General features: G+C 48.0%; 1 protein-coding gene across 1 annotated transcript in view; it reads left to right on the top strand.

The window, feature by feature from the left end:
• The first annotated feature begins 3,752 nt into the window (after positions 1-3,752).
• F11R (F11 receptor) overlaps positions 3,753-22,516 on the top strand; it is a 31,562-nt gene continuing 12,798 nt past the window's right edge. The window contains exons 1-2 of the mRNA XM_063316724.1: positions 3,753-3,822; positions 20,398-20,445. Of these exons, the coding sequence (XP_063172794.1) occupies positions 3,777-3,822; positions 20,398-20,445 (94 nt within the window). The 5' untranslated portion in view covers positions 3,753-3,776. The remainder of the gene's footprint in view (positions 3,823-20,397; positions 20,446-22,516) is intronic.

The following is a 22,516-nucleotide window of genomic DNA, read 5'->3' as shown; positions in this document are numbered from 1 at the left end:
GCCCATCTCAAGTGATTCTTTTATTACTGCACAAAGTATTATACCAGTGCTTCCAAACCTTGGCAACTTTAAGATGGGTGGACTTCAACTCCCAGAATTCCCTCTGGGGAATTGGTCCATGCCAAGGTTGAGAAGCACTGTATTATACAATAAATTGTTTCTCTCCGTATCAACTAGAGATAGCGATGCAGACTGTCTTGCCCCTTCCATAGAAGTAGCCGGCTGGCCCTAAAGAGAGAGAATCCACGTTAAGCAATGGGCATGGTAGTACAGTGTAAAGTCTGGAGCTGCCAATCCACCTAAATCTTTCAAGCCCTGTAAAATCTTGAATTTAATCCTTTTGTAAACTAACACGAGGGTCCATTAGGTGTCAAGTATGGTCCTTTCCCTGCTGAAATCTGTGTCACAGGTTAACTCCAGAGAAACCAGAGGGTGATCTGGCCATGAGAAGGGGGTGATAGAAATATTCCCCATCCTTTGATGATGCCTCAGCTACTCCAAGACAATAAATAGGTCTAATATGTAGTTGCCTGTGTGGGTCGGGCCAGTAATCACCTGGGATGGGCCCATGGTTGCCACGGTGGCCACAATGATCTCATGAGCCACTTCTTCCCTCCCCGGGGGGGTTAAGTTGTACAGGTAGTTCTTGCATAGCAACAATTCATTTAGTGACAGTTTGGACTTACAACGGTGCTGAAAAAAACTGACTTACAAGCAGTCCTCACACTTACGACTGTCGCAGCATCCCCACGGTCACATCACAATTTGGACACTTGGCAACCAGTACGCATTTATGACCATTGCAGTGTCACAATGTCACATGATCGCCATTTTCAACCTTCCCAGCCAGCTTCTGGCAAGCAAAATCAATGGGGAACGTGATTCACTTAACAACGTGGTTTGCTTAACGCTACAGTGATTTGCTTAATGACCGCTGCAGAAAAGGTTGTAAAATTGGCTTGGATTCACTTAATGACCACTTCACTTAGCAACCAAAATTCTGGTCCCAATTGTGGTCGTTAAGCGAGGACTACCAGTATCAGATTCAGAAGGGAATTTTTTTCGATCTACAAGTAAGTTCTAATGAGTTCCACTGGCCTTTCTCTCAAGTAAGCTTCTTAGAGTCCTGATCAATTCCATATTTACCTACTGCTGAGGATTTCATTGTGATAAAAAGCCACATGCGCTGTTAGAATGGGAACGGGCCTGGTTGAAGTCGGTGCTTAGTCCTAATACTTGTAGCCACTTCTCACAGCCACGAAACCAGCCCCAAACATGGCAGTGCCTGTATCAAGATCTTCTCTCTTCTCTCGCTTCATCCTGAAAGAGTTACGAAATGCAGATCTTGTTATTTCAAAACCAGCCCTCCTCCTAGCGTCCCCTTCTGTCCTGTCTGACGAAGAGCTCTGGGGAACCCGTGCGGAGGAAATTTGCAGACAGGGTAAAGGCAGGGACACTTCATTTTTAATTCCAGGGTTGGGCGAAGCATATCAGACACCCCTCTTGCTCTACCCTCCTGCCTGCCACGTATCGATACAGTTTTTTATACATTTCTTGTTCAAGGCAAACTTTAAACCAACACAAACAAAGGCGAGGGAAGCCTAGAAGGGAGAGCGAACGTCTGCTGAGATTTAAGGGTCAAGAGGATGAGCTATTAAGAGTGACTAAGAAGAGTGCTAGACATAATGGTTCATGGGACCTATTGAGGTCTAGCCACTTGACAAAGAATTCCAAACAGGGCAGGTCCATAATCAGGTGCAGGTCAGTCTAGCTGACCTCCATCTGAGAGATTTCAGTGGTGGGGAACAGATTCAGGAATGCATTGGAATAAAACTGGGAATGCAGGGGTGGAAGTTCAAGAGCAGAAGAACAAGAAAATACGGAGGTAGGTTTTTCCTTCCCTAAAATCCAGGATGACTGAAACAAGTAAAGAGCTACAACAGCAAAGAAGTAACAAGATTAATTGAGAAAATATGCAGGAATATTAAACGTCCACAAGGCACGAAAGCCTGCAACCTCTTTCGTGACGTTTGAGTCAGCTTTGTGAAGATGGCACTTGGGGCTGGTGGGATGAGGAGGTGCCACGCTGCGTTTGCAATGATTGCCCCAAATTGTAGGCCTTCACAGTTGGATTAAGAGGAAAATTTCCCACCATCATTATCCAGGGGATGGATTGCAAAGCCAAGCCTGCCAGCAGCTAGCTGGGGAATTCTAGGAGCTGAAGTCCACCCGTCTTAAAGCTGTCAAGGCTGAAAAACACTGAGCTAGAGGCTGAAACAGGCTCTGCCCACGGCCCAGCTGTCGTTCTGTGCGGCCTTTCACTGGACCCAGCCTCCCGCACCCTCTGGTGTTGGCATTTCCCAGGACAGCAACATCTGTCAGGTCTTCCTATTTGACGCCTCCAACGCCAGCCATCTTGCTTGGCCCAGCCTCATCTTCACTTGGAGGGGAAAAAAGTGCTTTTTGAACAAAGAAAAATAAGTGGAATGGTGAAAATCCATCTCTCCCCTCCTCCCCTTAAGCTCATTGAAAGAAGAACAGAATAAGGGCAGCTGGATCTTTGCTTATTTTTAACCAGGTGAGACTGCAGGGTTCTGCCATAGTCACTTGTTGAAATGGGTGGCCATAGAAATCAAATAAACAAACAAACAAACAAATAAATAAATTTCCCCCCTCTAGCTCAAGAGACAAGAAAAATGATGACAGCGGGGGGCGGGGTTGTGCATTTCCTTCTCTCTTCCCTTTTAACCCAGTCTAGGAAGCATCAAGAAGCAGGCCATCTGCCAATCAGGGTTGGGAAAAACCCTCGGGACAGAACGCCAGGCCAGGCCAGGCCAATGCCAAAGCAGAGGAGCCTGGATAGATAGATAATTTTATTAAAAGTTTTACAAAGAACATAAAAACTAACCCAAGCTAATAAAGAACAGAACAGAACAGAACAGAACTAGGCCAAAGCAGGGGAGCTATGTTTTATTAAAAAAGTAAAAAATTCCCTTCTCACCCCTGTGGGTGGTGTGTGTCTTCCTCATCCTCGGGTCCTCTACTGGAGGCCTGGGAGTTTGAGGGATCTCAGCTGTTCCTGGCACTGCATCTTCTGGACAGAGAGCTCTGGAGATGTTCCTGGGATCTGCGGGAGCCCCTCTCCCCGCTTGGGGGTCGCAGCCCCGAGTGCCCCTCCCACCGCTGGGACCCCTTTGGCCTTCGCCTTCCACATCCGCTCCGGTTCCTCCTCCAGGCCCCGGCACTTCTCCAGCTTCTCATCCTCCTCCTTCCTGATGTTGCTGCCCTTGGCACCGCCACATCGATCCCCGCCGCTGTCCTCTGGTCCTCGGCTACCACCGATGAGTCTGGTTGATTAAAGTTTTACAGAGAACATAAAAACTAACCCGAGCTAAGCAAGAGAGAGAGGGAGAGAGAGAGAGAGAGGCCAAAGCAGGGGAACTTTGGACCGAAACCCCAGAGGGCAGCCTCCTTCCCAGCAGCTCCCGGGGCGGGGCAGACGCGCCCAGGTGGGCCGGCCCCCTCCCAGCTGGCTCCGGGGACGTCGGGCCGCCCGCCCCGCCCTGGAGAGCCCCCCCGCTCGGCCCCTCCCCGCTCCCTCCCTCCCTCTCGGAGGAGGCGCCGGTCCTGCGCAGGGGGCCTCACCTGGGCAGGGGCGGGGCCTGCCGGGATGGGCGGGCGGCGCGGCCAATGAGAGCCGCCCTCCGCTCACCTGCGCACCTCCGGAGCAGAGCGGAGCCGAGCCGAGCCGAGCGGGCGGCGCAGGGGAGGCGGCGATGGCGGGCGGCTGGCTCTGCGGGTGCCTCTTCTTCGCCGGCGCCTGTAAGTCCGCGCGGAAAGCGCCTGGCGCGGGTGGGTGGGTGCGTGGGCAGAAGCGCCCCGGGATCCCCCGGCCGGGATCCCCCCGGGAACAGCGCCGAGCCGCGGCGCCCTGGCCGAGCGCGGGAGCCCGGCTGGTCGCTGCCGCCTGCCTGCCTGCCTGCCGCGCGCGGCGGGGGCGGGCGCTTCCCTGGACCGGGCTCGCCCCGTCCCGGCCGCGCGGGGGAGAAGCGCTCCGGGGTGCGCAGCGCCCGCGCTGGCCCTGGCCCTGGCCCTGGCCCTGGCCCTGGCCCTGGCTGCCGGCCTGGGGCCCCTTGCAGCGGGCCGAGATCCCCCCGCCCCGCTCCCTGCTGCGGCTTGATCCCTTTCCTGCATGCTGGTTTGTGAAAGGAGGGGCGGGGTTCCCCCATTGAGCTAAGCCGTGGTCGGTTTAACCGTGGATGATGATGAATCGGGGCGGTGGGCCGAGTTCCCACAGCCGGGAGACCTTCGCTTCTGGGAAACGCGTTAAGGCTCGCGTCACGCGTGTTGAGTGAACCGGGGGTTATGTTCCTTAAGAGTGGGTGGAAACTGACCTCTGGGATGCAGAGACCCCGAAACCGATTGGGGGCTAAGGCGGAGCTGCGCCTCTGCGGAGCGGTGCCAGCCTGGGTTGGCAAAAGGACCTGCGAAGGCAAAAGGACCCGCTTGTTCTTCCCCCTTTAGGACGGAGGGGCTCGAGCTCACCTGGCCAGCCCGCCCCCCCCCCCCCGGCTCCGGACCTCCTGGGCCGGTGGGGAAAGGATTGCGGAAGGAGAGTGGCCGGCAGACCCCCGCCTTGGGAGGGCCTGTTTCGGGCGGATTCCTGCGGGGTGGTGTGGTGTGGTGTGGGTGGATAAACCATGCCCTGCTTCCGTGCCTGGCGGAGTCACCAGCAAGCTAGAAAGGAAAGCGCAACGCGCCGCAGTTGCTGGGCGCTTTGACTCACCTTTCTCAAGGCGTTGGGCTAGAGCAAGCCGGGTCTTGCCCCCCCCCCGCCCTCTAAAACCACACCCTGGCAGTACTGGAGAGGCTGCGGGCCGCTGACCCCACGGCCCTGCCCGCCCGTCTTCAGGCGGCCACGGCTGAGAAACACTGCTCTAGAGGAGGGTTTTTCAAACAGGCTGGCTGGGGGATTCTGGGAGTTGAAGTCCACCCATCTTCAAGTGGCCAAGTTGCAAAAACACTGTTTTTAGATGGTACCGTTTGGTTAGCCGCCTTTGTGAGGGTGCTTGAAAAATCCAAGCAGCCAGTCCTAACACCGAATAAAAGTGCAATAGAGACTTAATCCTGGTAGATGGATTTTCCTCTGATGGGAAGGGCTGATTCTGCCTTCCACCGTTGCGTGGATGATGAAATATTTTGTCGCCAGGCAGACTTTTTGTCAGGGAGAGATTCCATTCAAATCTGCCCCAGAACTCCAGCTGGAACTAAGCTTGTTTCTGTGGCTGCGTAACCACTGGGATTGTGGTGAAGGGTGTCTCCACCTCTAATTTTGTATTTTGTAAAGTGTCACGGACATTGGGATGCTTTACCTATCAAGAGGCATTATTATCTTTCTCAGCACTTAAGATTACAGGTAGTCCTCACTTAACAACCATTAGTTTAGTGACAGTTTGGACTTACAGTGGTGTTGAAAAAAACAACTTACAACCGGTCCTCACACTTATGACTGTTGCAGTGTCCCCAGGGTCACACGATCACGATTTGGGTGCTTGGCAACCAGTTCGCGTTTATGACCGTTGTGGTGTCACGTCACGTGATCGCCATTTTCGACCTTCCCGGCTGGCTTCTGGCAAGCAAAATCAATGGGGAACAGTGTGATTCGCTTAACAACCATGTGGTTCGCTTAATGCCCACAGTGATTCACTTAATGACCACTGCAAAAAAGGTCATAAAATTGGGTCAGAGTTGCTTAATGACTGCTTCGCTTAGCAACTGAAATTCCAGTCTCAGTTGTGGTCGTTAAGCGAGGACTACCTGTAATGGTTTGTGTGCTCTGGGTTCCAAATGCAATTTAAGCCAAAGTTAAATTTCAAGCAAGGTTATACACAGATTATTCCTCTTCCCTTCCTTTTTCTTTGACCTTCTTTCAGATTCATTTCTGACTTTCTGAATTAACATTTATTGTTGAATGTCTCCTTGAGTGAAGGAGGCTTAATGAATAAAAGGGGGTTTCTACTATGCTAGGAAATAAGCACTATTGTACACAGGAATGGCACAAGAACGTAGTATATAGTGTGCGTGTTCCTGGCAGACTTTGTTCCACAAAGTGGTTTCACAGAGAAAGTTGGTTTCAGACCAGCCCTGGACTTTTCTTTCCCCAATAAATGATTTTTATTGAAACTTAAAAGAAAAAGATTAAAAACTAATCCACACTAATATAAAGTAAGGAAAAGAAAAAGAAAGGAATCAGAGAGAAAGCAAAAAGTGCAAGAACAGAAAACAAAAGTTGAAGAAAAATAGAAAAAAGGGAAAAAAAGATACAAAGCAGCGGCTTCTGATCTTCTTCACGGCAGTTGTAAGTACAATTATATTTTAACCTCTCTTTCTAAAGTTATATCATAATACTCTTCTTTCTATAATCTATTCCAGTGTTTCTCAACCTTGGCCCCTTGAAGAGCTGTGGACTGGGGAATCCTGGGAGTTGGCTGGGGAATCCTGGGAGTTGGCACAGCTGGCTGGGGAATCCTGGGAGTTGAAGTCCACAGGTCTTCAAGGGGCCAAGGTAGAGAAACACTGATCTATCCTGTCGAATCATCAGCCATAAATCGCAAGTTCCGTTTTTGCTGGCTGGGGAATTCTGGGAATTGAAGTCCACAGGTCTTCAAGGGGCCAAGGTAGAGAAACACTGATCTATCCTGTCGAATCATCAGCCATAAATCACAAGTTCCGTTTTTGCTGGCTGGGGAATTCTGGGAGTTGAAGTCCACAGGTCTTCAAGGGGCCAAGGTAGAGAAACACTGATCTATCCTGTCGAATCATCAGCCATAAATCACAAGTTCCGTTTTTGCTGGCTGGGGAATTCTGGGAGTTGAATTCTGGGACCTTGGCACAGAGTTACAGAGAGCATGTGGCTTCTGACTCTGGAGAGAATATATGCAGCCACCAGAATACAGGCAGTCCTCGACTTACGACCACAAGTGGGACTAGAACTTCCATCGCTAAGCAAGGTGGTGCTGAAGTCATGCCCAATTTTACAAACTTTTTGCCACTGTCATTAAGCGAATCACATGGTCGTTAAGTGAATCCGGCTCCCCCATTGACCTTGCTTGTCAGAAGCTGGCTGGGAAGGTCACAAATGGCGATCACGTGATCCTGGGACGATGCAGCCATCGTAAATACGTGCCAGTCACCAAGCACCTGAATTTTCATCACAAGGCCACAGGGACACTACAACAGTCGTAAGTGTCAGGACCAGTTGTAAGTCACTTTTCCCTGCACTGTTCGAACGGTCACTAAACAAATGGTCATAAGTCAAGGACTGCCTGTTGCAGCTGTTAATCATATTTGTTTATTTGAACTCTAGATCACCACAGCCTTAGTTTCCCTGGGCAGTGTGCCCATTTCTTAAGTAAATAAATACGACAGAATAATAAACATTTAACCATGCTGACATAGTATCACTTCTGGCCGATTCAGCTGATACCCTGCCCTGAGAAAGCCAGCAGCCAAATGCCGTTCAGAAGCCCTGCCATTATTTCCCAAGCTCCTGCTAAGCCCATCGGAGCAGGCTGCAGCGCTTCAGCTTGTGGCCAGGAGTTCCACCGTTGAACCCTGGGCGCTCCGAGGCGGTCTGTCCTTTTCGCCTGTTTTCAGTTGGCCTGCTCTGCCCTTCGCTCGGGGACCTTGTTTGGCGAGGAGAAGACCACCATTTTCTCTGTACGGCAGCGTGTGGATTTCGGTTCCCCACATTCTCAGCAGTGCTGGTGAGGCATCCCAGGACATGAAACCCGCACATCTGGAGGAATGCTTTGTACCAACAGCTAGAGGCCAAATGGCCCTTCGACTATGCTCGCCATGCCTTTGTTTGTCTCTCTGTCTCCCTTCTGGAGAAGTGTGGTCCCCTTTGGATTCGAGGCCATTTGGGCCACTTCCAAAGAGTTCCCAAACCGGCCCTTTGCACCAGACAACTTGGCGACGCTCCCAGGGATCAGGGAACCAAGTGGTCTTCCTCCTGCACTCCCACTTCATCTTTCTTTGACCATCAAGAGCCCTTTTCCCACTTGCTAAGCAGGAAGTCACACGTAATATTATTTTCAACTTCCCCGTTCAGCCTGCAGTCTTCAGGCACTTTGACGTCTGCCTGAAACCAGAAGGCATTATTTTACGAGCTGAGTCTTTTTTGCAAGATTGATCGAAAAGGAAGAGGCGAGGGTGAAACTTTATGGCCAACTGAACAATTGTCCAATGTAACCCACTGTATATCAATTCCATTTTTTACTGCCTTTCCGTGAATTGGTGGGTCCTTCACCGATAATGAGCTTGCAGATGGTTGTTTTTAAAACCATCTCCTGAATTCTTATCAGTGTGGGAACCAACCATTGCACCAATCCTGGAATTTCCTAGTGGTCTCCCATCCAAGAACCCACCAGTCTAACCCAATTAGCTTTTTTTTTTTTAGATCAGCAAAAGTCAGATAGAGGCTACAATCTATTGTAAGGGACTTAAGATTAGTTAATAGCCCAGTAACTAACAGTTGGTTCTGGTTCAAATATTATATTTACTAGGTCATCCTTGGTAAATTTCTCAATTTTTTTGTGTTTCTGATTTAGTACCTGTATTAATATAGGCACTGTGGACAGTAAACCAAGCTTTATAGCTCAGCATGTTGTGTGAATGTAGCTAATTGTGCTTTATCATTTATCCAATGATCCCAAAAAATGTGGCTTAGTGTGATTTATGAACTGAATACTCTTTTAAAAAAATGTATATTGCATTTACAGTTTGTGTTATGATGTATTTTCTTAATGTAGTTTGTGGATCGTTGCTTGAGATAATATTGAAATATCTGGATAGAGAGAATATCCTGGAATTGCATTGGTGTTTCAAGAGTGGTAGTGAGAAAATGAAAGTGTTGTCATCAGTTTCAGTAGTTCTGGTGCTTAGTTAAAGTTTTATTTTGTGCTCTGATCAATGTCCATGGAAATTACCATGTGACTGGCTGATCTTGAGGTTCTACCAAACTGAATAGGTGTAACGATTGCCTAAACCCAAATACTCAGTCTCACAAGCTCGGGCTTAAAGATAACTGATTTATTAAAGGAATAGTATGCAAATACAGAGAAAGCTGAGAATGAGCAAAAGCGCGCCAAATACAAACTTAAAAGCCTTGCTTGTGGGCAGGTCCCGCCCCGTCACCCGTCAGGACGCTCCCCCTCCCAGGTGCTGAATGCCGTTAGACGCGCCTGGGAAAGTAACCTTGAACAGGAGCGCAAACCCAAACATGCATTCCAAGCCCTCAAAACAAGGGAGGGCAACAGAATGGAAAAACCCCGGGTGAAGGGATACGGAACAGAGAATGACATGTGAAACGTTACAATGTTAACCAGACATTAGAATGAGAACATGACATATTGCCCCCCCAAAAGAAATCAGGGAGCCGGTTTGTCAGGATAGGCAGAGTGAAATTGGGCTATGAGACGAGGAGAATGCACGTGTGGAGCAGCAACCCATTCAGGATGAGGGAAATGTTTCCAGCGGACGAGGTATTGTAGAGTAGAGCGCTGGCGTCTGGAATCGAGAATAGATGTCACTTCGAAGTGCTGCTGGTTGTCAATCATGAGGGGAGGTGGAGGAGTGGGTTGCGGATGCCAACGGTCCGATGACAGGCAGGGTTTGAGTAAGCTACAATGGAAAACAGGATGTAAACGTTTAAGGTTGTGAGGTAAATCAAGTTTAAACGTAACAGGGTTGAGCTGAGCAACAATTGGAAAAGGACCGACAAATTTAGGACCAAGTTTTTTAGAGGGTTGTGGGGACTTGATAAACTTAGTTGATAAGTAGACTTTATCCCCGACTGCAAAGGATGGTTCTGGGGAACGCTTTGCATCAGCATGGCGTTTATAGGTGGCTTGGGCATGGTGGAGAGCGAGTAGAATATTAGACCATGAATCTTTGAGAGAGTCTGCCCAGCCAGCGAGGGTGGCTGGGAGTGGTTGAGGATGAGGAAGTTCAGGAATAGGAACAAATTGACGTCCAAAAACGGTTTTAAAGGGAACTTGACCAGTGGTTTGATGAATGGAATTGTTGTAAGCGACCTCAGCAAATGGGAGTAGATCGACCCAGTTGTCTTGCTGGTAGTTGACAAAAGCTCTGAGGTATTGTTCTAATGTAGAATTAACCGCCTCTGTAGATCCGTCCGTTTCCGGATGCCAAGCAGTAGAAAGTGATTGTTTCGTACCCAAAAGTTTCAAAAATGCCCGCCAAAATTGTGACGTAAATTGTGTGCCTCTGTCACTCACCAAACGGGCGGGGATACCGTGGAGGCGGTACACGTGGATGAGGAAGAGGCGTGCCAGCTGTTGTGCGGTGGGGATAGAAGCGCATGGGATAAAGTGGGCTTGTTTGGAGAAAAAGTCTTTGACGACCCAAATGACAGTTTTTCGTTGACTAGGGGGTAGATCAACGATAAAATCCATGGAGATATCTTGCCAAGGGACAGACGGAGTGGCCACGGGTTGAAGGAGACCCTGGGGCTTGCCCGGTTTGCGCTTTATCGCCGCACATACAGGGCACGCAGTGACATATTCCTTTAAGTCTTTGAGTAAAGTGGGCCACCAAAATTGGCGGCGAACGAGGTGCAAAGTTTTCACGTAGCCGAAATGCCCCGCTAGCTTGTCATCGTGGCAGCGCTGAAGTATGGTTTTTCGCATTGCGTCGGGGACATAGAGACGATCGTTGCGCCAGGCAAGATCATCGGTGAAAGTTAACATGTGTCTGTTGGCTTGCAACCAAGTATCTGTTTTAAGGTGGGAGAGCAACTGTTGTTGCAAATCGGAGGGAATTGACAAGGGAGGCGGGCCGCTGGAAGGCTGAGCGGCTGGAGGCGGAGTCGATTGTGCTCGGGTCTGGCTGCGAGTCACCGCTGCCAGACTTAATTGTTTGTCGGTCCAGACGGTGCCTTGGACCGTTGGCCCTGGGCCCGCATCTTGGGGTCTGCGCGAGAGTGCATCAGCCAAAAAGTTTTTCTTGCCTGGTATAAATTTAAGAGTGAAGTCAAAGCGGCTGAAGAACTCAGCCCAGCGCAGCTGTTTGGGACTGAGTTTTCGGCTGGTGCTTAGAGCTTCCAGGTTTTTATGGTCTGTCCAGACCTCAAAAGGGTTGGAAGTACCTTCCAATAGGTGTCGCCACGTTTCTAAAGCCGTTTTTACAGCAAAAGCCTCCTTTTCCCAAACGTGCCATCGTCTCTCTGTTTCAGTGAATTTGCGAGAGAGGTAGGCACAGGGTTTTAAAGCGCCAGATTGGTCAGATTGTAACAAAATTGCGCCTATGGAAAAATCAGAAGCATCGACTTGTACCACGAAGGGTTTAGAGGGGTTTGGATGCTGTAAAATTGGTTCTGTGATAAAAAGTTGTTTGAGCATTTCGAACGCTTGCTGACAGGCTGGAGTCCATTTAAGGAGCGCGCCTGGGTTCTTCGAACGTCGCGTATCCCCCTGTCCTTTGGTTTTTAACAGTTCAGTAAGGGGGAGGGCGATTTCTGCAAAGTTTTGGGCGAATGCCCGATAGAAATTAGAGAATCCAAGGAAACTTTGTAATTGTCTCCTGGTACGGGGAGGCTCCCATGCCACAATAGCTTCTACTTTTGCAGGGTCCATTTCAATGCCCTGAGCTGAAATTCGGTAACCTAGGTAATCAATTTGCGACTGATGAAACGCACATTTTGACAGTTTTGCGTACAACTCTGCTTTTTTCAATTTAGCCAATACCTGACGCACCAAGTGGATATGTTCTGACATGGTTTCAGTATAAATCAATACATCATCCAAATATACCAGTACCCCCTTAAATAGGTGGTCATGCAAGACCTCATTGATTAACTGCATAAAAACCCCGGGTGCCCCAGATAAACCGAAAGGTAAGACTTTATATTGGAAAGCCCCAAGAGGACAGTTAAATGCTGTTTTCCACTCATCCCCTTTCCTTATGCGAATGCGAAAATAAGCTTCTCTCAAATCCAGTTTTGAGAAGATTTTGCCTCTGGCCAGATGTGATAACATATCTTTGATCAGGGGCAAAGGATATTTATTTAATATTGAGACCGCATTGAGCCCGCGGAAATCGGTACAAAGTCTTAATGACCCATCCTTTTTTGGCCGAAATAGGACAGGAGCTCCTACCGGGGAATTTGCCGGCTCAATGAAACCCCTAGCCAGGTTTTTGTCAATGAACTCCCTTAGCGTGGTAAGCTCTTTGGGAGACATGGGATATATTTTCGGGTGAGGCAATTTTACATTTGGTAAAAACTCAATGGCACAGTCCGTTTTTCGGTGGGGTGGCAAGCGATCCGCTTCTTTTTCCCCAAATACTTCAGCAAAATCCTGATACTGATTGGGTAGTCCTTCAAGAGGTTGAAGCGTTTGCACAGTAGTATACGCTACCCCTCCACCCTCCATGTCCTCCAGTAGGTCCTTTTCGGGTACTTTGTAAAATCCATCTGCAAACGTTACAGTTCTATGGAGCCAGTTGATAAAAGGGTTTTGTTGCACAAACCAAGGCATTCCCAGGATTACCAGAGGACCCCCTACTGGAGCTACCACAAATGGCAGCTTTTCTTGATGGGAGCCCATCTGCAAAGCAACCAGTCCCGTGGAAAGATTGACTGCTTTCCCTCCCGCCATAGTTCCATCCAATTGGGTGAAAATCATGGGTCTTGCCAAAGGGAACGTGGGCAGTTCGAGAGCTGCTACCACGTCAGGGTGCATTAGGGAACGGGAGCAACCCGAGTCTAGCATGGCCCACACTTCCACAGTTTTGGTTTTTGAGCTCAGTTTAACTTTAACAGTCAGTGTGGGGAAGTTTCCACTCACCGAATCATGGTTACGCCCGGTTTCTTCCACCTGCCCTAGGGCGCCCTTCAGGGCAGGTGGTAGGCTTTTCCCGCCGGCTGCTGGAATTGCAACTCTTCCTCCTCTTCTCCGAAGGGTAGGTCGGGGGGGTCCAGTTCTGCGAGGGCCGCCTTCAGTTTTCGCGGTGGAGCAGGAGCAGGCGTCTTTACCGTGGGTTTCGTCTGTCGTTCCTCAGGACGGCGTCTCGGGCACGACGTGGCTCGATGCCCTTCTTTCCCACATCTGAGGCACTGACCCTTGGAGAACCGTTGCTCCCTCTCCTCTTCCCAGGTTTTCGGTTTGGGGCGGCTGGCAAGTCCAGATGTGCGCGCTCCTCTAGCAAGACGTGTTTGTCTAAGCTCTTTGGTATGGGCGTAGGTTCGTAGGGCATTTTCTGCGCTTCCCGCCAACTGAATCCACCCATATAGCGTTTTGGGATCGTCTCTGCCTAGCGCCCATCGAAGGATTTCGGGTTCTAGCCCCTGCTTGAACAATTCGATGATTGTTGGCTCAGACCAGTCTTCCACTTTTCCTGCTAAAGCTTTAAACTCCAATGCATATTTAGCAACTGAGAGGGACCCTTGGTAGAGTTTGCGCAGGTCATTTTTGGCCGTTTCTTGAGCTAGGGGGTCTTCGAAATGCTCCTTGAGTGCCCACAAAAACTCATCAAAGTCCTCTAACTCAGTTGCCTCAGCTTGGCATAGTTGCACATACCAATCTGCTGCCCTTCCTCTCAGCTTGTTGGCAATGAAATTGACCTTGCCGTGTTCAGACCGAAAGTTCCGACCCCAATCTTCTATATAATGCTTGGCATTCGTAATAAAGAAGGAGAGCGTTGCGGGATCCCCATCAAACTTCACTCCAAATGGTGGGAAGGTTCTTGCCGGCTCAGCTGGCTGTGGCGGTGCCGCGAATGACAGCGTACGCCGAGCCCCCACAGGTGGTCGATCCCTAGGAGGTCTTGCCTCTCGCTCTCCCCTTTGATGGGCTGATCGAGTCTTACTTCTCCCCCGGGTCGACAGGGTGCTGTGCCTGGGGTACTGTGACGGCTCTTCCTCCCAATCCTCCGGGGTGGGCTCTGCCTCTCTGGGCTGATCCTCTCTGGGTAGATCCTTGAGGATCGTCACTATTAAATCCATTTTATCTTCCAATGCCCTCATACGGGCCGGAGTGACCGGCTCCTCCGGGGGTTGGTTGGTTATCACCACCTTCGGTGACAAGGGGACTTCGTGCTCCCAGGACAATTGGGGAGACCCCCTCCCCGTGGTTCTTTCCATAACAGATCTCTGTTCACTCCTAAGACTCTCCTGTATGGATGTCAGCAGCTCGTCCAATTGGGTATCTCGCAACTCCCGACGTGCTGCTCTTTGCGCTCTCGAGGTTAGCGCTGGCCGGCTTTTGGCCACCTCCCGCTCTTCTTCGCCTCCCTCACTTACGCGAAGTTGAGGTTCTGTCATCGCTGGCGTTCCCTCTTATCCAAGGATTGGATGGGGCCAGCGGAAAATGAAAAAAAATGATTCTCAGCTTTATGTAACGATTGCCTAAACCCAAATACTCAGTCTCACAAGCTCGGGCTTAAAGATAACTGATTTATTAAAGGAATAGTATGCAAATACAGAGAAAGCTGAGAATGAGCAAAAGCGCGCCAAATACAAACTTAAAAGCCTTGCTTGTGGGCAGGTCCCGCCCCGTCACCCGTCAGGACGCTCCCCCTCCCAGGTGCTGAATGCCGTTAGACGCGCCTGGGAAAGTAACCTTGAACAGGAGCGCAAACCCAAACATGCATTCCAAGCCCTCAAAACAAGGGAGGGCAACAGAATGGAAAAACCCCGGGTGAAGGGATACGGAACAGAGAATGACATGTGAAACGTTACAATGTTAACCAGACATTAGAATGAGAACATGACAATAGGGTTATTTTTGTCTCTCTGCTATCAGTGCAAATTTTAAAAGACCAATAAACTAGAAAAGCCATTATTTATCCTTGGAACTGGACCAAGACTGCAGTTGGTAGACTCAAAACAATGAAGCATATGCTTTGGCTTAGAAATCTTCCTGTGCCACTGTTTAAACTTAAAAGTCTGTTTAAACTTAAAGGTCTGTACCACTATTTTCTGAAATCGAAAGCATTTTCCTGAAACAGGAGCACAGAATTTGCTCCCTACTTTTTCTTATTTTATTTATCTTTCCATGCACATTTCACCCTAGATTAGGAGCAATGCCTGTTCATACCAGTCTGAAATAGTTTAAGATATAACCACGCCAGAAAAGTGTATCAGTTACCAACCAAAGTAAAAGCAGACCGTCCTGCTTAGGAGATAACGGAGTTACTGTATGTAAGATGGTAAAAATTTCTCCCAGATGATCTGCTGGTGTCTACTGTTGGCTTGGATTCTAGGCAAAGGAAAGAATTATTATCCATCCAGGCTATTCAGTACAAGATAAGCAATATGGGATAAAAATAGAGCATCCTTGCATGATCCTGGCTTTCCTCAACTTGCCCTATGGCCAACGTCTTGCTGGCCAGAATGTCAGAATAAAACCACAGTCCAACAGTTTGTCACTCAGCTTAGGAGGTCTGTTCTAATTCAATTTATAATCTTTGCATGTACTCAGGAAAATTTGCCTGCACAAATGTGGGTGATGTCTGTGCCCTGTGGAGACTGAAGCAATTAGTTTGTGCAAGACCTGGCTGGAGAAGGTCCCACTTCACAAGGTTCTTCTGGCTAATAAATAATCGTTTCCCACCTCTGCTCCAACAGCCACTGGGTCCAAAGTTACACAAGTTTTGAGGTCCAAGAGATTTTTTCCTTCCTCCCTCCCTCCCTCCCTCCCTCAACCTGTATGTGGGAAGACCAGAGCTAACAGGGAAACAGGATGCCACAAATAAACCAGTCTTATTCTGGATTTTGGATGGATGGAAAGCGATGGATTTTGAGGAGAAGTCAGGATGAGGGCAAGAAAGTAAGAAGAGATGAAATCTATCAATTTTATTTACAGCCAAAAGGCCCCAAAGCAAATGGCAAATGTAATCTAAACTTGGCATTAGATAAAACAGTTTAGCAAGTAAGATATTTAATAAATCTTAGGTAACACGCTTAAAACCCCAACTCATTGATTTGTTACTAAAAGCCTTGTTTTTATAGCCATGGTTAAAAATCTGGCTGTTGCCACTGTAATCTTAGGATTTTCATCTGCAAGTAGAATTTTTACACACTCAGAAGTCTCTCTTCCTGGTTTGGATTTTACAATAGGCCAGATAACTTCCTGCTGAAGACTCTTATAAAATTCACAATACAATAAAATACAATCCATTGTTTCAGGGTCAGCACCCTTACAGGGACAAAATCTTTGAGAGATGGGAATTTTTGGAAATCTACCATATAGCGTATTTGATGGCAACACATTTAATCTGGCTTTTGAAAAGGCTGTTCTGTATTTACTTATATATAAGCTATTCAGATATTTAGGAAGTTGAAAAGTGTATCCATAGTTAATTCGAAAAGCTACAGGTGAAGACAAAATCCTGGCTAATACGGAATTATCCCATCATCTTTGTTTGATACAATGAAATGCTGATGACATACCCATTAGGAAAGCCCATTAAAGGAACAGAAGACTCAAGGGCCAATGGTCAGGAGACCGTTCCCCAACATGGGGTCCTCCAAAGCCTTGGCGTATAATTGGGCCCAGTCAAGATTATTTTTTTGCCATTTATTTCTTTCCTTTCTGCCTGTGGAGCTATGTTTCTCAACCTTAGCAACTTTAAGATGTGTGGACTTCAACTCCCAGAATGCCCCAGCCAGCATCTCATTCTTACTTCCTAGGATGTTTCTCGGCCTGTACAGGCTTTCGCTGCAAATATAGACGGGTGTTGGCTACAGCCCGGAGCTAAGCTTTGGAATATGCCCATCTGTCTTGGAGAAATGCACAGATACGCTGAGGAGGGGCTGGCTGAGAACACCCTGGGAAGGTTGAGGGATGTTTGGCGGGGGATACAGGTAGCCCTCGCTTAACGACCACAACTGGGACCAGAATTTTGGTTGCTAATTGAAGTGGTCATTAAGTGAATATGACTCAATTGTACAACCTTTTTGCAGTGGTCGTTTAAGTGAATCACATGGTCATTAAGCAAACCATATGGTCATTAAATGAATCACACAGTTCCCCATTGATTTTGCTTGCCAGGAGCCGGCTGGGAAGTTCAAAAATGTTGATCATGTGACCATGGGACGGTCATAAATGTGAACCAGTTGCCAAGTGCCCAAATCATGATCATGTGACCATGGGGATGCCGTGACGGTTGTAATTGTGAGGACCGTTTGTAAGTCAGTTTTTTTCAGCACCATCATAAGTCTGAACCATCACTTAACGAATGGTCATTAAGCAAGGACTGCCTGTACTGTGCTCCCCTTGTTATTAACTCAGTTTGTAGTACCAGAATGTATGGAAGTTCACAGAGCAGCAATTCCCTCAGGGACCTCACTATCCTAGTTTAAGGTTACAAATGGTCTCTGTCCCAGAGCGTGTACGTATCTCTGAGGACTGGTCAGATGCGCAAGCACTTGTGTTCTGCCTGCAGACTTCCCAGAGACTGTGATTGGTCCTCGGGGAATTGGGATGCTACCACAGATAAACTAGGTTTCCCTAATCTTTTCAAGTGCCACGGCCTGATCTCTCACAACGGACCAGGTGCACCACCTCCCAATTCCTGGAAGTATTGCAAAATATCCCGAACCCTGGCAACATGTGAGAGAATGCTGAGAAGTCTCACCAGAGTTCTTGAGCCATATGGAATATTTTACATTAAGCCCATTAATTTGGGGGGGGGGCCTTTGAAGAACTCTTCTGGGGGGGGAACACCCGTCCTGATGCAGCTGGAGTCCCATCTTCTTCATGTGCCCCTCTCGATTCCTGTCAATCGAATCGAAACGATCTTTAGTATGGTCATCGACCAGCATCATTCCTCTTATTCTGCCGTATCGCCACTGGGTTATTAACTAGGGTTGAATTGCTTTTTGTTCTGTTCACTTCCTCGGAGATCTATGTGCAATTTGGGGGTGGGGGAGCTGCGTTGTAAAACTCCAGAACGGTCACAGGAGCAGCGGCGTCTGTGTTGTGATACAGGTGCCTGCACAACGTTCCATTCCGGTGCAGAATGTTCCAGAGCATTATTTCCTGTTCCAAAAGATTTGCTTCTGGAAAACGGCTGGAGCATACCTGGAACTGCCAGATCATCGTGGTGTGATAGAAGAACTGAATGTTCTGAAGTTCTGTCTCCATAATGAAATGGTTCACATTGACGTACTGCAGCTAGCCATGGTTACTGTGGGGGGAACATGCCCTGTTGACCATGGGCTGGTGTATTTTGCTCCTCCAGCAAGGTGTAAAGAAAGGGTGAGCCAGGGTTTAGCATTATATCTCAACATAGCAAGCCATCTGCAATACTCCTGTGATCAGTTGAAACAAGCTAAGTTCAGAACCAAACCGAACCATAGTTGAGATTAACCACATTCAGCGAGAGATGCTGCCTTCTGGGCTCTCTTTGCATGATGCTGCTGGAAGGAGATGAAGGGTGATTTTATTATCTATTTGTTTAGTTATCCGCTTGATGCAGCCACCCATCTCACAAGAAGTGACTCTGGGCAGTGAACAATAGTTTTAAACAGTTCTGTGTTGATGCAGAGGGAAGTGTTCAATGTGCCTTCCCTCACACCCTTGGTCCAGTGCCTTCATTGATCCAGTGCCTTACCTTAAGCTCTTTCAGAGTATGGAGCTATTTCTAAATTCCCAGCAACAGGAGCCCCAGTTGGTAGATAGGCAGGGAGAGCGTAAGCCCAGCCTTCTCCAGCCAGATGCCCTGCAGGTGCCTTCAATCCCAAACTCCCAGAATTGTCCATTGGCATGGCAGCTGGGAATGCTGGAAGTTCCCGTTCCCAACACTTCTGCACAGTGCCAAATCGGGCAAAGGTTGCAGGATTGCCAGTCCACTGTGGGAAGCAACTGGTGGCAAAATCAGCTGGTGGGCCTGGCAGGGCTTCCTTCTGCAATGACGTCCTGCAGTTTTGATCAGGGGGTGGAAGAAGGAGGAAGTTCCAGAATCCAGTTTCATTTGCAGACAAAATTCAGGGGAATAGCTGCCAGCCACCCACCCAGGTTAGTCAAGTCAGTTTCTTCTAAGAAAGCTGAAGTGAGTCATGGGAGGGGAAACCTTGGAGCTGAAACTGGCAAGGCAGGAAACTCAAGAAGTTGGGTTGATTGCCACACCTTCACCCATCTGCTACCTGGAGGAGAAGTTTATTAGGTTCCCAAATGATTTCATTTTGCATTTTCAAGCCAGGATGCACAAACTCAAATTTAGTTCTTATTTGCAAAATCTGAGAAAGAATTATCAGAATTTTGTGATGCAGTCCCCACAGTGTTATTTAGAGGCATATAAAGCAGAAGTATAAAAATGTGCCTGTATCTGATAATAGAGCATCAAAATGCACTTTGCTGATTATTTATAGTAAGGAAAGTTGCATGTTAAAAACAGGTGTCTAGAGAAATATTCATCAAAGCGGATTTTAGCGCAGCCTTGTTATTTAAGAAGTTTGTAAACTAACCATGATTTATTGTTCCTATTTCCTGCTCACTCCAAACCCCTCTTAGGTTGTGTGTTCTGGATAGTCAGTTTTGATTTCAGGGCAATCTAAGCCAGCAAACAAGCAACAATATGAAGCTACAATGTGTTTTACATGGCAGAGACTTAGGTTTCATGAACTCAGCCAGTGTGGCTTTTAAACCATGGTTTATAGTTTAGTGCAATATGTGAATCTACCCAGTGTGGCTGCTCAGATGTCCCATGGAATGCCTTTGAGTGGCAGGTCATTTACTCTTGACCCGTGTTTGTTTGTGTGCTTTATTTAACTATTTATTTAACTCCCCTCTTTGGGGGGAGATGGGCGGTAATAGAAATTTGAATAATACATACATACATACATACATACATACATACATACATACATACTCTGGTTGAAACCAATGGCTGTTTGCACAAATCCTTATTTCCCATTTCTGATTCTGCTAATGTGCAATTTTAAATGCTGAATCACATTTTTTGCTGAATGAGCTTCCTGGTACTGATCTCCCTGTGCCTCCTGGGTGTGCGTGGCCCGGCTGGAACACAAGCAGAAGACGGGCAGAATTGGGTGGCCGCATTTATTGTTTCTTTACGGAGGGAGTGAACAGTGGGCAAATCTCCGGGGCAAAGTAGATTGGAGCGTAACCCACACTTGGCTTGGATCTTCTTAGGGGTGTTTTCGGATGAACCGTCTTGTTAACTGTACTAACTAATTTTGGAGGTTGTCCTGCCTGTCCCACCTCAAAACCGTAGGAAGCTGCATTCCCACTGGAAGAAAATTAAGCTGTAGAAAAAGGCTTTGGATACTCAAGTATTTGGGAATGGCAGCTTGTGAACTCATCCAAACCCTGAAGAGAAATTTCTTGACATTTTGTCTTTTCTCACCAGGGTCCTTGATTCTGGGTCAACTGACGATCGAAGTTGCTGAGAATAAGGGTAAGTTTCAAGCCGGTGCTTGTCTTACCCTTTTCTTCGTTTGTTCTGGAGCGTAACGTGGGATTTTCTGAGCCTTTCAATTCTAATTTTTTGTTTGGTCTTGCACCGTCCTTCAGTCCACTCCCAAAGTGGGGACCCCTTTTCTCCTTGGACCTGGACTTCAGTAGCTATCGTGTTTAATAGCCGCCAGCAGCGACAATTGATAGCTTTCTTAAAATTTGAAGACACAGAAAAAGGTCCAGCCAGACATGTCCTTTTTCACTGCAGAGTGGCAAAATGGGTTGAAGTTGCAGGGAATCCGATCCCAACAGAATGGTTGGGATATTTTTTTTAAGAACAAGATCAGTTTGACAGAGGAACCAACACTGCCCTTGCAGAGCACGTTCAAAGGGAGGAAGGACATAGGGATGCTTTCATCCGGTTTCCTGCCCTGAAGGATGGCCTTGCTGTCCCCTTCCAACTTGAGGATTCTAGGATTGTATGAAATTCAAGCTACAGACTCTCCCTTGCTGAAGAAGGAAATGTGGAATCTGGTCAGAGCCCATATAGGTTATTGTTCGAACAGTTTAGAACAGTGTTCCTCCACCTTGACCACTTTAAGGTGTGTGGACTTCATCCACCCTCTTCACTGGTGGTCAAGAAGGGGACGCAGGATTCTAGAAGTGACCAAGTGGCTAAGACAATGGGTGTAGAGCGGTGTTTCTCAACCTTGGCAACTTCAAGCTGTGTGGACTTCAACTCCCAGAATTCCCCAGCCAGCTATGCTGGCTGGGGAATTCTGGGAGTTGAAGTCCACACAGCTTGAAGTTGCCAAGGTTGAGAAACATTGGTGTAGAGAGTAAGGAAGATGACCTTGACCGAGATATTAGGAACTGTTACTTTGGCAAAAGGGGCTGAAAGATATTTTTTAAGTCCAGAGCAATGAGATAACATTTGGAAACGACTCAAACAGATGCCCCCCAGTTCACTGGAGTTTAAGAAAGTGGAGGAGGTCCCGCACAATCAGACTTGCAAGGTTCTGCTATTACAGCCACTCTCCTTAAAAGTCGTTTTAGCCTTCCTTGGAGTTGATTTCCTGGCCTGGTCTACCCAGTGGTGCAATAAAATCTCAGAAAAGATTTGAAACCCGTCAGGGATGCAGGATAGTTTGGACCTCCCAAAGGAACCGAAACATGTCTTTGGCAAAGTTTTTCAGTTTAACCAAAAGGAGAAGGGCCCACAGCGGCGCAGACTCGGGTGAAGACGTGCTGGGCATTAGGAACATGGTTGCGCATTGTCATCAAGAAGGACATGGCAGGAAAGAGGGCTTTGAAATCTCCAACATAGGGGGACAGGGACACCGGTAAACAGTGAGATGCCCAGTCTCCAGTGTCCGTACACCAAGGCACAGACTCTCTTTATGGAGTTACTAGAAGTTCTAACGTGGAAAATAAATATATGCTGAGAGGTATCATAGAAACCTGCTGGAATGAAAATCAAAAAGAAGCCATACGCCTGCGAAGAAATCCATCTCCCTAAATGCAGGTAGTCCTTGACTTACGACCATAATAGGGACCAGAAAATTCATCGTTAAGCGGTGCAGTTGTTAAGCGAGGCATCACACGACTGCACCTGATTTTATGACATTTTTTGCAGTGGTTGTTATGTGAATCACACGGTTCCCCATTGACTTTGCTTGTTGGAAGCCGGCTGGGAAGGTCGCGAATGGCGATCACGCGACCCCGGGACGCTGCAACCATCGTAAATGCATGCTGGTTGCCGAGCGCCTGAATTTTGGTCACGTGACCAGGGGGACACTGCAACTGTTGTAAATGTGAAAACCGGTTGTAAGTCACTTTTTTCAGTGCCGTCATAACTTTGAACAGTCGCTCAACGAATGGTCATAAGTCGAGGACTACCTGTATGGAAGTCCTGCTGTGAGCATCTGAGTAAGATTGAAAGAGATCAGCTTCTCAAGAAGGCAGGCTGTAGCTTAACAGGACGTCACCTGCCCCAATAACTGCTGGCAAAGGAAGTCCGTTAAGAGTGAACGAGAACTCTATCAGGTCCCCGATGTGTCTTGCTGGCCATT

Source organism: Candoia aspera, chromosome 17, assembly GCF_035149785.1.
Source record: "Candoia aspera isolate rCanAsp1 chromosome 17, rCanAsp1.hap2, whole genome shotgun sequence".
NCBI lineage: Eukaryota > Metazoa > Chordata > Lepidosauria > Squamata > Boidae > Candoia > Candoia aspera.
The sequence above is the reverse complement of the archived record's forward strand: the minus strand, read 5'-3'. Positions and strand labels throughout refer to the sequence as shown.